This window comes from Plectropomus leopardus, chromosome 20 (genome assembly GCF_026936395.1).
Source record: "Plectropomus leopardus strain MGB_pleo_1.0 chromosome 20, ASM2693639v1, whole genome shotgun sequence".
In the NCBI taxonomy this organism is placed as follows: Eukaryota; Metazoa; Chordata; class Actinopteri; order Perciformes; family Serranidae; genus Plectropomus; species Plectropomus leopardus.
In genome coordinates this window covers 16,961,283-16,975,967 of record NC_142195.1, presented here as the reverse complement: position 1 = coordinate 16,975,967, position 14,685 = coordinate 16,961,283, and the positions used below count along the sequence as shown (strand labels likewise).

Genomic DNA, 14,685 nt, shown 5'->3' with positions numbered 1-14,685 from the left:
CAATATTACAGTCAGTGCCAGAGAGTTGGTTCGAATCTGAGAGGGGTGGCTCGACATTTTTCAATATTAATATTGCATGTATTTCAACAGAAAACATCAGTTGTACTTGCGAAAAAGTAAATGTACATTTTACAGGCTAATTATATAATCTATATAAACTAAACCCCAAGTTCTATTACACATATAATGTTCTATCAGAAAATAGAGGGTACAAGAAAATGCAATTGAATAAATTCTCAGTTTGGCACCAAAACTCACCAATTTCTGATAATAAAATAATAAAAATGACAGGGCTACCATTGATACATAAATAATGTTTCTTTAAATCATTATATGGATATGGAGCTTTTATTAAAAAAAGATCTCCTGACATTTTCAAGGTAATAATATCTTGACTTGCTGTTACACTGTAAAATCTGAGAAGTTCATCTTAAAGTAATCCTGGAAACCGATTGCCTTGAAAAATGGAAGTATAGGCCTAACTATTAAACTCATTTTTGTTTACTTTACATTTAATTGTTAAGTTAACTTAAAATGTAGCAGTATTCACACAATTTCCTGAAGCTGTTGCAAATTTAAAATGATTATTGAAATTACCTTGTTCTTTAAGTAGCAACTTCAGTAAACCGATTTAGTTTGACTAATCTTAATCATGACAAGGAGGAGAGATCTGCAAGTTCTGTTTTGTTAAAGTAAGAAAATAAAAATATGATTGACTAATTTGCAACCATTAGAACACAAATATAGGCTATAGCACAGTTAACTTGGATTGATTAAAACTTTAAAAGATTGATTAAATTAAATTTGTCATATTTCAGTTGCACAAACCTCACAAAATTATTTTAAGTAGACCTAAACTTAACAATCCATATAATGTAAGCATAAATTAAGACTAAGTTATATTTATTTACATTTCCGAAGGCAATCAGTTTCCTAGATTAAAAAAAAAAGAAAGTAAAACCAACTTGTCACATTTTAGTGTGCGTCAATGTAAGCTTAATTGGGGAAACTATCGTGAATATCATGGGAGCCTAATGTTGATGAAATTATTGATAAAGTCATTGCTCAGCACTGTTGACACCCTCTAAGTCTCTAATGCAGTGATCTATCAGCAGTACGTGTGTTTGACATGGATGTTGTCTCAATGCAGGTGAACAACCTGATCTGGCACGTGCGCTGTCTGGAGTGTTCTGTCTGCAGGACGTCGCTACGTCAGCACAGCAGCTGCTACATCAAAAACAAAGAGATCTTCTGTAAAATGGATTATTTCAGGTAGGGTAAGTTTATGACCGTGTTTTCAAAATACCACGTCTGCTCTGCCAACACAGGCCTCTCTCTCTCTCTCTCTCTCTCTCTCTCTCTCTCTCTCTCTCTCTTCTTTGAGATGGATGCGGGTTGCCTCATGTGTTCTTGAAAGACCTTTTCAAGAAAGTCTGTAACAAAATAAAAGTCTATAGCTGAAAGATCCACAAGTTTGTTATGGCTACCCAAAGCACTTTTTTTTTGTAGCTACAACAAGCAAAATATATCAAACCAACACTTATAAAAATATATTTTAAAAAGCTTAATCTTAAAAAGTTAAAACTGTTGCAATGTAGTTTTTGGATGTTATACTGGCTGGGTTTTTGGTGAGGGTGTTTTGACCACCAGCGTCTATGCGCAGATCATATCAGATTTTAACATTTTTCATTGTACTATTTTAGTGATTAGTTTCCAGTCATCAGTGCCACATCTGACAGACCATCTATATGTTTTTATTTGGCCACTACCTACATAATAAGTTTTACAATTTTTCATACTATAGGCCGAACTCCATCGGCACACACCCGCAGCAGAGATCGCAGTATTTAACTCATCGACACACACTTAATGCACCACGTGCCACGAAGCGCGTGGTGGCTGTTTGATCATCTTAAGAGGGACACGTGAAACAAACGGAAATAGCCGGAAATGCCCATTTGACCGTGTAACTATCTGAGTTTAGTCGGTCCCTGTAGACAACAAAGCGTTAAGTGAAAGGAAACTCGTATAACAGAGATGAATATGACTAAATTCTATTTCACTTTATTTCTGCTGTACATTGATTATTTATATTACACATTATCATCACGGTGGAAATACAAGGATTTATCCTCAAATTTAAACTGTGTTATTGCCTAATAATAAAACATATCACATCCTTCAATGATAAAATATGAGAACCAAAAAAACAAAAACAAAACAAAGCAAATCAAAACAAAACCACAATAATGATTTTAATTCTGTATCTACACTCAAATAGCCATACAATATATTATTATTATTATTATTATTATTATTATTATTATTATTATTTACGGATTTACAATTCATTCAATGCATTTTTCAATTCAACAATCTCACATCTGTCACACTATCACACAATCTCTATCTATCTGTCTAATGTCTTTGTTACTGACAATAATTTAGATTTATGTAAGACTGAAGATATGCAGCAGGATAGTGATACACACACGCTTTGGGAAAATGCAGTTGGAGTGTGTGTGTGAGAGAGAGGCAAAGAGAGACTTTGTGTTATTGTAATTAAAGATGGATTTAGCATCAGTTTCATCCATTAAGTAGATGCTTGTGTTTGCAGCAGGAGAGGAATGGAAAGTCATGGTTGTTTTTACTGTTGGATTCTATTTGTGAGCCCGTGTGAATCTGTGTGTGTGTGTGTGTGTGTGTGTGTGTGTGTGTGTGTGTGTGTGTGTATGTGTCTGTGTGGTATCTGAGGTTAAATGGGGTTCACACGAGCAAAAGCATAAAATTCTGTGCTGTATAGCCTGAAGCTGGTGTATATTGTGTATGAACTCACATGCTCATTCGTGCACATCATTTGGTATGTGTGTGTGTGTGTGTGTATGCATGCACATTTGTGAGTTCTCCGAGCTGCCAGTGAGCTTTGGTGTTTGTCTGATCGAAACCTGACACCAAGCCACCACTCTGAGGTTTATAATCACCAGCAATTAGTTGTCCTCCACCCCAGACCCTCAGGCCTCCAGACCAGCAATTAGACCGCCCCGAGTGCCTGGTCAGCATGTTTCTGATCTGAATGTGACTCCTATGCAAACTAAAAACACAAACACACACACACACACACACACACACACACACACACACAGACACAGACTAAGAAAGACATGTGCACGCTAAGTTATGGACACACACCTAAATATGAAAACATGAATATGAAACATTTATATATTAGCAAAAATGCACTGTACACATTGCCTCCTTTTACAACTCTAAAGGGTGCACACACACACTGACAGCCACACACACATAAACATACACCGAGATCTATGTTTATTTATGCATGTCCAGCAGCTGCCAATCATTTTGCAAATTTTTTTCACAAGAAGATTTTTCTTGTTTGCTCTGCCACATCATAATAATATTTTACCTGACCCGTCTCCATTTTAAATGCTCCTTTACCATTAGACCCTCTTGGCCCCAAACACTGCTCTCTGCTCTCTGAGCCAGAATTAAACCCGCAGAATACACTGAAACTACATCAAGAACATTAGAAAATGGTGATGACTGGGTCACATATTCATCAGAGCAATCCTACACTATAATTATATGAAATGCAGTGATTGTGATTTTAAAAAAATGCCTGAATAGAAACGCTAAATGTGTTGACCCACCAGAATAAGAAGTTTCACTATGAATCTACAAAGAATTAATGCATATTACAGACACATTATTACACAAATTCACGGAGCAGTTTTATGTCAGCTAGTGTGCAGCAGTGTGTAGTCTATGATGTGACGCTGTCCACATGAAATTGTGGGTATGATATGCTTCTTGTCAATGAAGAAACTAAATGTAAACCTGCTCAGCTTCACAGTCAAACTGTTGCAACTTGTAGTGTCATCATTTTTGTGAATCTTTATTTCGTTATTAGGCTATTTGGCTTTTGTACTGCCATACAATGCCAAAATGCAACATAAAAATATTTTGTTAAAACTGAGTCAAGACCAGAAATGAATTAGACATAGGTTTGCAGTATAAAAATGTTGCCTTAAAAATGTACAATTTTCAAAACGAAACAGTGTCTGAAATTAGCAGAGGCTGAAAAACTGCCATAACTGCAAAGTAAGGCTAAGTCAAGCTAGCTGGTGAGCCAGAGCTGGTGTAAAGCTAATTTGACCGAAATGGTTTGGTTCATGTTCTTAATGTTTTAATGCCTTGTATGTCAAATCAGAGACCAGTTCATCTAGACATCTTAGGTATGTCATTGTTTATTGACCACATTATTGGTGTTAAATCAACAAAAATGATTTGAGGAAGAAAGCTAAAGCTCATGTAGGCCAACCCCACTTATGAAGTGTTTTCTGTTATTGAAAAATTGTTTTTAATGCTCCAATAGTAATGAGCAAAAAGGTTTAATTCTCTTCAAAAACATGGGAGAAGGCAGAGAGCAAATTGCAAGAAATTGGTAAAAGGTGACAAGAAAGCAACCTGAAAATGAATGTTAAAAAGGGAGAAAGAGAGAGAGAGAGAGAGGGAGAGAAATATTAGAAAATTATGTACATATTTAACATATGGTACTGATTATATAAGGCAATTTCCCTTTTTATTTTATTTATTTATTTTCATTCTTTTTGATAATTTTTAGGAATTTTCTTGTAACTTTTATTAATCTATTTGCTAATTTCTGGGTCACTTCTTGTTACGTTGTTCATTGTCTTAATTACTTCCCTGTTTTTGAAAGAAATCAAGCCTCTTTCCTCAGGTTTCAAAGGGTTAACAAAACTAAAGATATGTGTGAATGTTTGACATGAAGTATCTGATGCTCAACATTTTCTGATGGGTATTATTATATTTCTTGATTGTTTTTAAATAAACGGTATAGACTACAGTTTGTACTTTATGTAGGCCCCTAGCTTTAATATTTCATAGGCAAAAATAGGTTAAAAAAACCTCCTTCAGAGGATATAAAAATAGTAATTTATTAGTTTCTAATGTTCAGAGCCTGAGGACAAAAACATAGCACGCAGTGCAGTTTTATTCCCGTGTGTGAAATAACTGCACACTGTCTGGTGTATAGAGAGACTCTAGAGATAGGAATGACAAGCATAGAGATAATAATAGTGTGGATATACTGAAGGTCAAACTGTTAGACATTTGGAAAATCTTTGTCTCAAAATGATTACAACCTCTGGAGAAAAATCCTTCTCATTTGCATAATACTGTTTGTAGGTTTAGATTTCCTCGGTCACACTGCAAAACAAGAAATGATTTAGAACATCTTGCAGCAACAGTGAAGCTTTGCTGCTGGGCCGGGGCCTGTACAATGGTTACCTCTGTAAATATAAACTGTAATCTGGGTTTAGGCCAGATTTAAACTCGGCTAAACACCACTGCAAGTCCAGATCCTCTGGGCTGCTTTCAAACCTCTGGAGATATTTCCTCATCTGTGTCAGCCTCTCATCTGGCTTTGGACTGACAGCTGCTTTAATGGGGCGTAATAGCAGGAAATCAGAGTGGGTTTCCCTCCATATATGTGTGTGTGTGTGTATGTATGTATGTGTGTGTGTGTGTGTGTGTGTGTGTGTGTGTGTGTGTGTATGTGGAGGGGGGGAGAAAGGTGGTGTGTCGGGATAGGGGGGCACAGGACAGAGCCCATGCTGTGCCTCTTAAACCCATGTCAGGCCTCAGGGGCTTGCTCACATACACACACACGCAAACCATTTCTTTATCAGCCTCCTCCCCTGACCCCCCTCCTCCATCGCTTCCCTGCACCCCCTCCCTCGCCCTCGCTCCGTAGAAACATCATCCTCATCCGTGAGCTGCAGGCCACACAGGAAGTTGCATTGCTGCACTAATCAGGGGCACCATGGGATACTGACAGTGTAACCAGAGTCAATGTATGAAGGGAACTTTCTGGGTGAGATGAGTGTTATGTGTCTCTTTGTGTGTTTACGTGTGTGTGTGTGTGTGTGTGTGTGTGTATTGTTATAATAATTATTCATCAACCCACCTCTGTGGCTGATTAGGTCTCCATAGCAACAAAGACAAGACAAGACAAGATGCAGAGCGAGTGATTTCAATTTTATTAAGTACTGAATGAACTGAAATTATAATAAGACATCTGTCACACAATGCTACACATTTAATAAAGACTGATTAGTCAAAGCATGAAATAGATGCTTTATTTTGTAAATTACAAAGAAAACTGTGTTCACAGCTACTGCAGTCTCAAAGAATAGAGAATAAAGCAATGATACTCAGCCCGGGCCAAATCAGGACTTCAACAGGGTGCCAGTTGGCCCCCCAACCATTTTCTAATTTATAATAAAAATAAAGTGATTCACACTGGTAATTGTTTTTGTACTTTTAGAATATATAAGGTGCCAGAGTGCACAAAACACCAGCAAAACAAAGCTGATTTGTCAAAAAAGGTGCCAGTGGACGCTCCCCAGCATCCCCCAACAGAGGTCCTAGCTAAGCCCAAATGCCGTAAAAATGTACAAATGTTCTGAAATCCTAGACATGTGCGAAAATCATAGAAAAATCCTAAAATCAAAATGTCCTAAAATCCAAGAAATATTGGGGCTGTTGTGACTGGCCCCTGGCCCCCTGTCATTTTGCAAAAGTGGCCCCCAAGCATAGCAAGTTGAGTATAAAGGCTTCTCTTGTGCAGGGTTAATATGTTCAAGTCTGATGTTCTGCTAAATCTGTTAAAAGATGCTGTCTGTAAAGTATTTTGATGCTTAGATTCCCATACAAAGGCCTAACACGAACCTTGCGTCGTAAAAACCGCACAGTCAAGCGAGAACTCTCCCAGGACAAATCTAATAGAGATTAGAGTATTCTCATAGCACATCAGAAATAATCCAAAAAACGTGTACCTCCTCAAGCCACTCTTTCAGCAGCAGGTGAATTATTGTGAAAAAAAGTAAAGATTAGACGAAAGAAGGGGAGCAAATAGGAGAGGTCTGGGGGGAAAAAGGGAGTTTTGTGGTGTAGGATTTTCCCTGAGTGATATAGGGGGGGCCGTGAGGATTGACGTCGCTCCAAAATAAACACCAGGTTTTTGGTACAAAGACAAAACGAGATAAAAAAAAGATGGGGTACAGGGAGGGGAGGGGTTCATGGAGATGAAGATGGAGGAGGAGGAGGAGGGGGTTAAAACAAGGGATGATTTGCAGCTTTTCTGGGTTCTGTCTCGGAGCATGAAACTGACAAGCTGTCATGCTAGATTAGCCACAATGTTCCACAATGTTTTCCTCTTTTACTTTAGGAGCAGCCTGGAATTCTCCATAACAATCTGAAACGATACGCACACACAGCACAGTAAGCCGTGGAGACGATTTGTCTCCGGAATGGCTTCATTGGGTTATAAGAGGTTTTTTGGTTAAGTTGCACATATCTGTGACAACTTAAGCCCTCTGTAAGTGCTATGCCAGCTAATTTTATTTCAAGGTCACCACAAAGGCTCGTGGTTTCGCTCCTCTAATGCTGAATTTGTTTGTGATGAGAAATGCCAGGCCTGGTACTATAGTTGCTGTTTTTGTATTTGGACATTGTTGTGCTACTTGATGGTGATGATAAAAACGAGGAGGGCAAACAGACGGATGCAGAATGATTGCCAGGAATTGTTCGTCAAACACTTAATTTCCTGCATTCTGGTGAAATTTATGCGCCAATTTGTACCTTTTTGTGCATTAGTTTGTAGTGTAAATGTATTTAATTTTGTCAAAATAAAACTATGCTACTACAAATGCACTTGTCCTAAATATGGAGGCAGTTTGGCTTTACCCCCCCAAAATTGACACCTATGGATAAGAGGCATAATGTCAAACTGGTTTTAGCTCAAATTATAAACATTTCCACATTTGGGGGACCTCCACTCAAATACACTGTAAAATCTGACAATAGATCTTACTTAAAATAATTGTGGAAACTGATTGCCTTGGAAAAGGAAAGTAAATCTAATTATTAATCATAATTCATGTTAACTTTATATCTAATTGTTAAGTTTAAATTAACTTGTTTTTTTGAACGTTTTAGCAACTTCAGTAAACCCAGTTAGTTTAACTGCAAGTTCTGATTTGTTGAAGAAAAAAAAATCACGATTGACTTATTTTGCAACCAGCAGAACACAGATAAAGATATAGCACAGGATATACATGGTTTACTGTTGCTTAGACTTAGATTGATTTGATTAAACCTGTGATTTTTAGGTTGCAACAACTTCACAAAATCAAGTAAATTGTAAATAACTAAATTGTATGTAAACTTAATCATTTCATATAAAGTAACTATTTATTAAGATTAATAGTTATAATTGCTTCTGTGGTGTTGCACAGTGCATCCAAGGATTTTGCGAGAGACACATGAAACGGGGGGTGTTGGGGTCTGCACCAGAAAATTATGAACTTCAAACACTTTGTCAAAATAAAACTTATCTGCTGTGCTCTAAATCTGCATTTTCTTAAGAGGCATGCTGTCAAACTCATTTCTAGTTCAAATTATTAAAAAAATCAATTTTGGGGGGACCTCCACTCAAATGGAAATGTAAAGAAAATGAATGGGCATATATGTAATATACACAAATTTGCCTAAATAGTGACCTTTTTCCAAAACTTTTTTGACGGTTGGTTCTGTGGTGAATACAAGGGTATAGATTTAATTTTAACTTTGTGGGAGACACACATGAAACCGGAGGCTGGTGGGTCTTCCACCAGAACATTTTTTGCTTCAAACATTTGATTTCCTGCATTCTGGTGAATTTTTGTTTGTCAATTTGTGCGTTTCTGCCTCAATTTATGTTGTAAATGTCTTAAATTTTGTCAAACTACTATTCCTCTGCTACTTTCATGTTTTATTAGTGGTGGTGGTGGTGGGGGGCAAATGCATGTGTTCTAATATAGAGGTGGATGTGTGAAGATTATGCCTATGGATAAGAGGCAGATCCTCAAACAGTAGGCATTTAATGATGACCTAGAAATATTCTCTACCATACTACATGCAGGGAAATAAAACTTCTGGCCAACAAGCTCATATACATAAGGAGGGGTATGCGTTTGTGAGATGTCAGGGCTATAGTATGCTTTCATCCCAGATAGAGTGGACTTGAGTGCACTGATACGCTGCCAAACCCACTCACTTGGCAACCCTCGTGCTCTCCGTCCCCCTACTCTCCCTCTCTTTCTCTCTCTCTCTCTTTGCCATCGACGGCTCTCTACTTTGCTATTTCCCTCAGCCACTTACTGCCTCTCTCCATGTCTATTCTTTTCATCCTGCCCTCACCAGTTCAGCTCCTTCATACCTTTCAACTATTGACTGCTCTTTGAATTTTGGCTTGTGTTTCTGATGCGGTGCTTGTTTGAGTTTTCCCTTTATCTCTGCTGCCTTTGCTGAAATTAAGCAGAGAAGAGAAGAAATGTCTCAGTAACACACGGTCAGAAATGTTGACTCATCCATAAGCTTTTAATATGTGTCTGCTTTGCAAAACAATCCCATCAGTATGGAAATGTTTATAATTTGAGCTAAAATCGGTTTAACGTTCTTCAATTTACCCCCAGTTTTACCCTTAAGGCAGCACTGTCTCTCAGGCTGCTCACAAATTCGGCCTCCTACACCGGAATTGGCAGCTGTTGACCCCAACAAATGGCTCTTAACCTAACCATAACAGTCTCAAACATAAAGTGTTTTAAGCATTTTGTAATTTCAACAAATCCCATTAAGAAAAAAAAAATCAGTCTATGTAGCACCCTAAAATGCTAAAATGAATGGTTATTTTTATACCCATTTGTGATTTGTGCTAAAACACATTGTTGAACCAAATGGTTTAACTGAGTAGTTGTTATAACAATGAGCATGGGCACTGTAGCTTGATTATAGAACTGTCCTGCTGCTGTTAATACTTACTAAACAACAAATCTGTGTTAATCCACAGCTGAAAATAGTCCCTGTCAAATGCAGTGTTTACTCTTGTTTGAATAAAGTTTGTGAACAATTACTGTGCCCAGCAGTTTTAGGATACTGCTCAGGTTTGTTTAGAAAATAAAGTATATACTTGTGACCCATTTTTAAAGTCAGTAGGATTAAATGAGTGTGGGGCTGAATACCACAGACAGGGTAGGGAAATCAGGAAGATATTAAGAGAGGGACTGAAGCATTATTGTTTTTGATCTTTTCATTGAATGTTATAATAATTAAATCTATGGTAGTTTTTTTTTTCATTTCATCCTAAATGCCATTCACAGCAATTCAGATACTGATATGCTGTTTTGAGCTTTTGAGGAACTGTCTAAAAGCATCTGCTGACTTAACAAATTTACAATAACTCGCTCCATGCCCAGCTTTTCTCTTTCCATAACGTGTCCATTTATCTGTCATCCACCCACACATTCAGAACAGTAAGTCAGGTGGTTTAGGTTTATACACCGCCTGACCTCACTGTTGCTATCAGTTACAGTGGGGCGATCTAAAGTGATGTCATCCGAGTCTTTCTTCATCTTCCATGTGTGTAAAGCCACCCTGGTTTAGGTGTGTGTTGGTGTGTGTGTGTGTGTGTGTGTGTGTGTGTGTGTGTGTGTGTGTTTGTGCATGTGTACATGTCAGGGCCTTCATGCATCAGCCAGGAAATTGCAGGTGTTGGTTTGTTTGCATTCAAGGCTCAGCTTGCAGCCGCAGTAAGGAGTCTTTTCTGAAGGCCACATCCTCCTCCAAGATTTCTTCCTTAAAATCCTTTGAGTTGTGCCAAAACTTCAAATTTAAAAACACTTATTTTCAACTTCAGCTCTCTTAACATATTTTCAAAGAATAGGACGTCAGTGCTTGTTTAATTCTGTGTGTGTAGAATCTGGAAAAGGCCTTGAGATTAGATTTAAAAGATCATCTATCGCTGCAGTTTTCTCTACCGAAATGTTGCTTTTAACCAGTCAATGAAACACTAATTTCTCATTCTGTTTCTCCTCCTCTGCCTCTGTCCCCCCCTTCTCTCCCTCACAGTAGGTTTGGTACTAAGTGTGCCCGCTGTGGGCGGCAGATATACGCCAGCGACTGGGTGCGCCGCGCAAGAGGAAACGCATACCACTTGGCATGTTTTGCGTGCTACTCGTGTAAGAGGCAATTGTCCACGGGAGAGGAGTTTGGTTTGGTGGAGGAGAAAGTCCTGTGTAGGATCCACTACGACACCATGGTTGAGAACCTCAAACGAGCAGCAGAGAGTGGTGAGTAGTGGTTCTGGCAAATTTTCTGTAATGGTTCTCTGTAGCTGTCCAGATGTTTGCTCAAGAGTCCTTCCAAAAACGGAGGAATTTGTGAGCAAAATAATGACTACATTATTCACCTTTGTACCATGTATTATTCCTTATATCATAGATGATTTAATATGTCTGGCCTGTGTCTCTCTAATTTCTCAGCGGTCATGTTACAAGAGCTTGAGACCCTCAAATTTGAGTCCTACTTGAGGAAAAAAAAGTCCTCTTATGATATGATGTCCAAGTCCTCTGGTTCAAATACATCTTTTGGGACTCTCTTGGTTGTTTTAACTTGTTATTCAACAAATTTGTCTGTCATCTCACGTGTCTGCTGTTGTGTTTCAGGCAATGGTATCACATTAGAAGGAGCTGTTCCAACAGAACAAGACAGTCAACCCAAACCGGCCAAAAGGGCACGGACATCTTTTACTGCAGAACAGCTACAGGTCAGACTCACACACGTGTTGCCAGGGGCGTTGCATCAATTTCCTTTACAAAAGCAGCTTCTTTAGGCTCCCCCTTTTTTTTTTTTTTTTTACAAAGTCACTTTGCACGCACTCACGCGCGCGCACACGCACACACACACACACACACACACACACACACACACACACACACACACACACACACACACACACACACAGATTCAAACAGATTCAAACAGGCTTACAAATACAATCCGTAAGTAGTAAAACCAGCAACTTTGACTTTCCATTCTTTAATATTTGTTGTATTTCTAACAGAGACAAGAGCTAATGAGAAATCAACACAACTAAACAACTTAGCTAATAAACAACAGTAATAAGTAAACAATAAAAGGATATGGTACGTGCACATTTGCAAATTTCATCTTATTTTTTTTAAGGCACCCAGGATGCCATTTACCTTTTCATTTTCTCATACTCTAATGCTCTTCACATACCCTCCACTCCACCACACCCATCAGTGCTCTAGCATGTTCTGACTCCGATTATCACTCACTGCTGAATACATTGACGTGCACTGCATTGCAGTGGACTTTTGGATCTTTGGATCATTTTCCCTTCTGTGCATTTATTTTGTTCAAATTAAATGGCACCTATGTCACCTATACAAAAGATCCGCCACTGTTACACATGTAATGATCTCTGTATCTCTGTATCTAATCAGATTTCAGCAGTGTTTGATTTATTGCTTATATTTGCTTCAATATGCAGATCATGCAGGCTCAGTTTGCCCAGGACAACAATCCAGATGCCCAGACGCTACAGAAACTAGCCGACATGACAGGCCTCAGCAGACGAGTTATACAGGTCAGTTCACAGAAATCCACACACTCCCAATGAATCCATTTATGTTGGTATGGTGCGGTTGTAGCTGTATGTGTTGAAATTGTATAATTATGCATCATCCAAACACCTATATCCAGACATACAATGAATTACAAAAGAAAAGGTCTGATACTTACTTAAAGTAAAATGTTCAGGTAGATTGTGTGTCATTTCTGATTCTTAAAAATGTACCTTTGAAATAAATCAACGTAGTTGATTTTAAGCATACAGCTACTTCATGACTGGTTACATTGCATCTTCATAGGTGTGGTTTCAAAACTGCAGAGCAAGACACAAAAAGCACACGCCCCAGCACAGTGGGGCTCCCCCAGGTCATCCCCAGTCCAGGATACCCTCGTCCCTGCCAGATGAGCTGCATTACTCCCCCTTTGGCAGTCCTGAACGGGCACGCATGGTGGCCCTTCACGGGTATATCGACAGTGAGTTTTGTGCAGTAAGGCACATAATCCTTTCAGGTTTTTGTTGACTTGTACATCTTTATTTCACTATTTTAAACCACATTTTGTTGTGTGTGTGCTCTCCAGGTCACCCCTTCTCAGTGCTGACCTCTCAGAGTCTCCCTCACCAGGCCATGTCGCTGCCACAGCTCCCCCTCAGCCGCTAGCGTTTCACCACTATGACCCCTAATGCTCCGGATCCTAACCCTTGATCTCCCATCACTGACGTCTGCAAACTGACCCAGAGGTCATGCACAAGTCAACCTGGAGAAAAGACACATCTTACAGGAGCCCTGCCCGAATGGAAACAGAAAAAGAAACGGAAGCACGAGGAAAAACTACATCCGTCATTACAGGGTTTTTTTTCTTTTTGGGGACAGGAATATCCCACCTGCAGCCACTCTGTCAGAAACGATTGTGAAGCATTTATCATTAGTGGGAGCTCACTGACTGTATTTCACATCACCTAAAGGACCCATATTGCTTCACATGTACAGCGTCCTCCAATCTACTCATCCAACCTTTGACATGAAGGTGGAGGGAGTTTTAAAGGGATGAAACTGACAGAGGAAGCTGAAGTGAGTGCTGTCAGAATACTGAAGATAAACAAAGAGGGGAAAACTTAAAGGGGGAACTGTCATTGTGGCCCAGCACACACAGTAGACCACATTAGAGGTAAGACTCCTCACTCTTTTCTCTCTAAGCAACAATGAAGGAAACATACATGTAAATTAAATAAGTGGTTGGAATATTTTCTTTAGAAATGACAAAAGAATAAACAGAAACTTCCAAGTTACAGTTTTTGGTCATTTTCAACTGAAATGAGGTGCAGAATCAGATTTTTGAAGAATAAAAAATATTGTGTGCCTTATCTTTTCCATTAATAAAAGAAACTTTATAGTTACAGTGGATTAGCTCATTAAAAAAATCAGTCAGATTTGGGTGGGCTTTTTATTTTAACGTGTAAAACAAATCATTTTGAATTTTCCATTGGTAGAAAATCAACCTGTTCTGACTGTTTACCTTGAAGGATAACCACAAAGCACATTGTCCAGGCTTGTGTGTTATTGAATTATGGCTGTAACATTAGGAGCAGGAGATAATAGATTTTAAGGCACCACAATCCTTTCACATTTCTTTAAACAAACAAAGAAACACAGGGAAGTCAGAGATGAGCTGGTAAAATTACACAGTTATTATTTTATTATTCCCAAACAAGTGTTCTGTTGCTAATTTATAAATTCTAAGGTTGCTTGTTCAGCCTCTGTGTGTTTCGCACAAAGAGGGAAACAGAGTGTTGGTGTATTGGTACAATATGGACAATATTAAACAGATTGGAGTTGTACATAGTGAGATGTGTGTGTGCATGTGCATGTGTGTGCGTGTGTGTGGGTGTGTGTGTACTGGCAGGGGTAGAGAGTGTACATCTGTATTTTTATGTGCCATGGCCATTGTGTGAAGAACAGGATCCAACAAGACCTCAATGTCCTTGTATTTATTGAGACAGTAAATCCCTGTAAAGCACTTTTTCCCCTCTGAAATTGTTTTGTTTTGTTAAAAAAACATGAAATGAAATCAAACAAAAAAGTTTATTTGATAGACTGTGCATCATCAATGTTTTGTGTACTAAAATGCAATAAAATAGAATGTGATATTTTTGTGGTTTTGGATCATTTG

The 14,685-nt window shown here is 38.5% G+C and overlaps 1 protein-coding gene across 5 annotated transcripts in view; it reads left to right on the top strand.

Moving 5' to 3' along the window:
* The window catches only part of lhx6a (LIM homeobox 6a), a 20,353-nt gene extending 5,668 nt beyond the window's left edge, over positions 1-14,685 (top strand). For 2 of the 5 annotated variants that reach the window (XM_088070833.1, XM_088070836.1), the window contains 6 exons: positions 1,151-1,272; positions 10,990-11,210; positions 11,586-11,686; positions 12,437-12,532; positions 12,816-12,990; positions 13,096-14,684. In XM_088070833.1, the coding sequence (XP_087926959.1) occupies positions 1,151-1,272; positions 10,990-11,210; positions 11,586-11,686; positions 12,437-12,532; positions 12,816-12,990; positions 13,096-13,175 (795 nt within the window). In that variant the 3' untranslated portion in view covers positions 13,176-14,684. Of the gene's footprint in view, positions 1-1,150; positions 1,273-10,989; positions 11,211-11,585; positions 11,687-12,436; positions 12,533-12,815; positions 12,991-13,095 lie in introns of all 5 variants that reach the window. The other 3 variants (XR_015775112.1, XM_042509414.2, XM_088070835.1) reach the window with 3 other exon arrangements.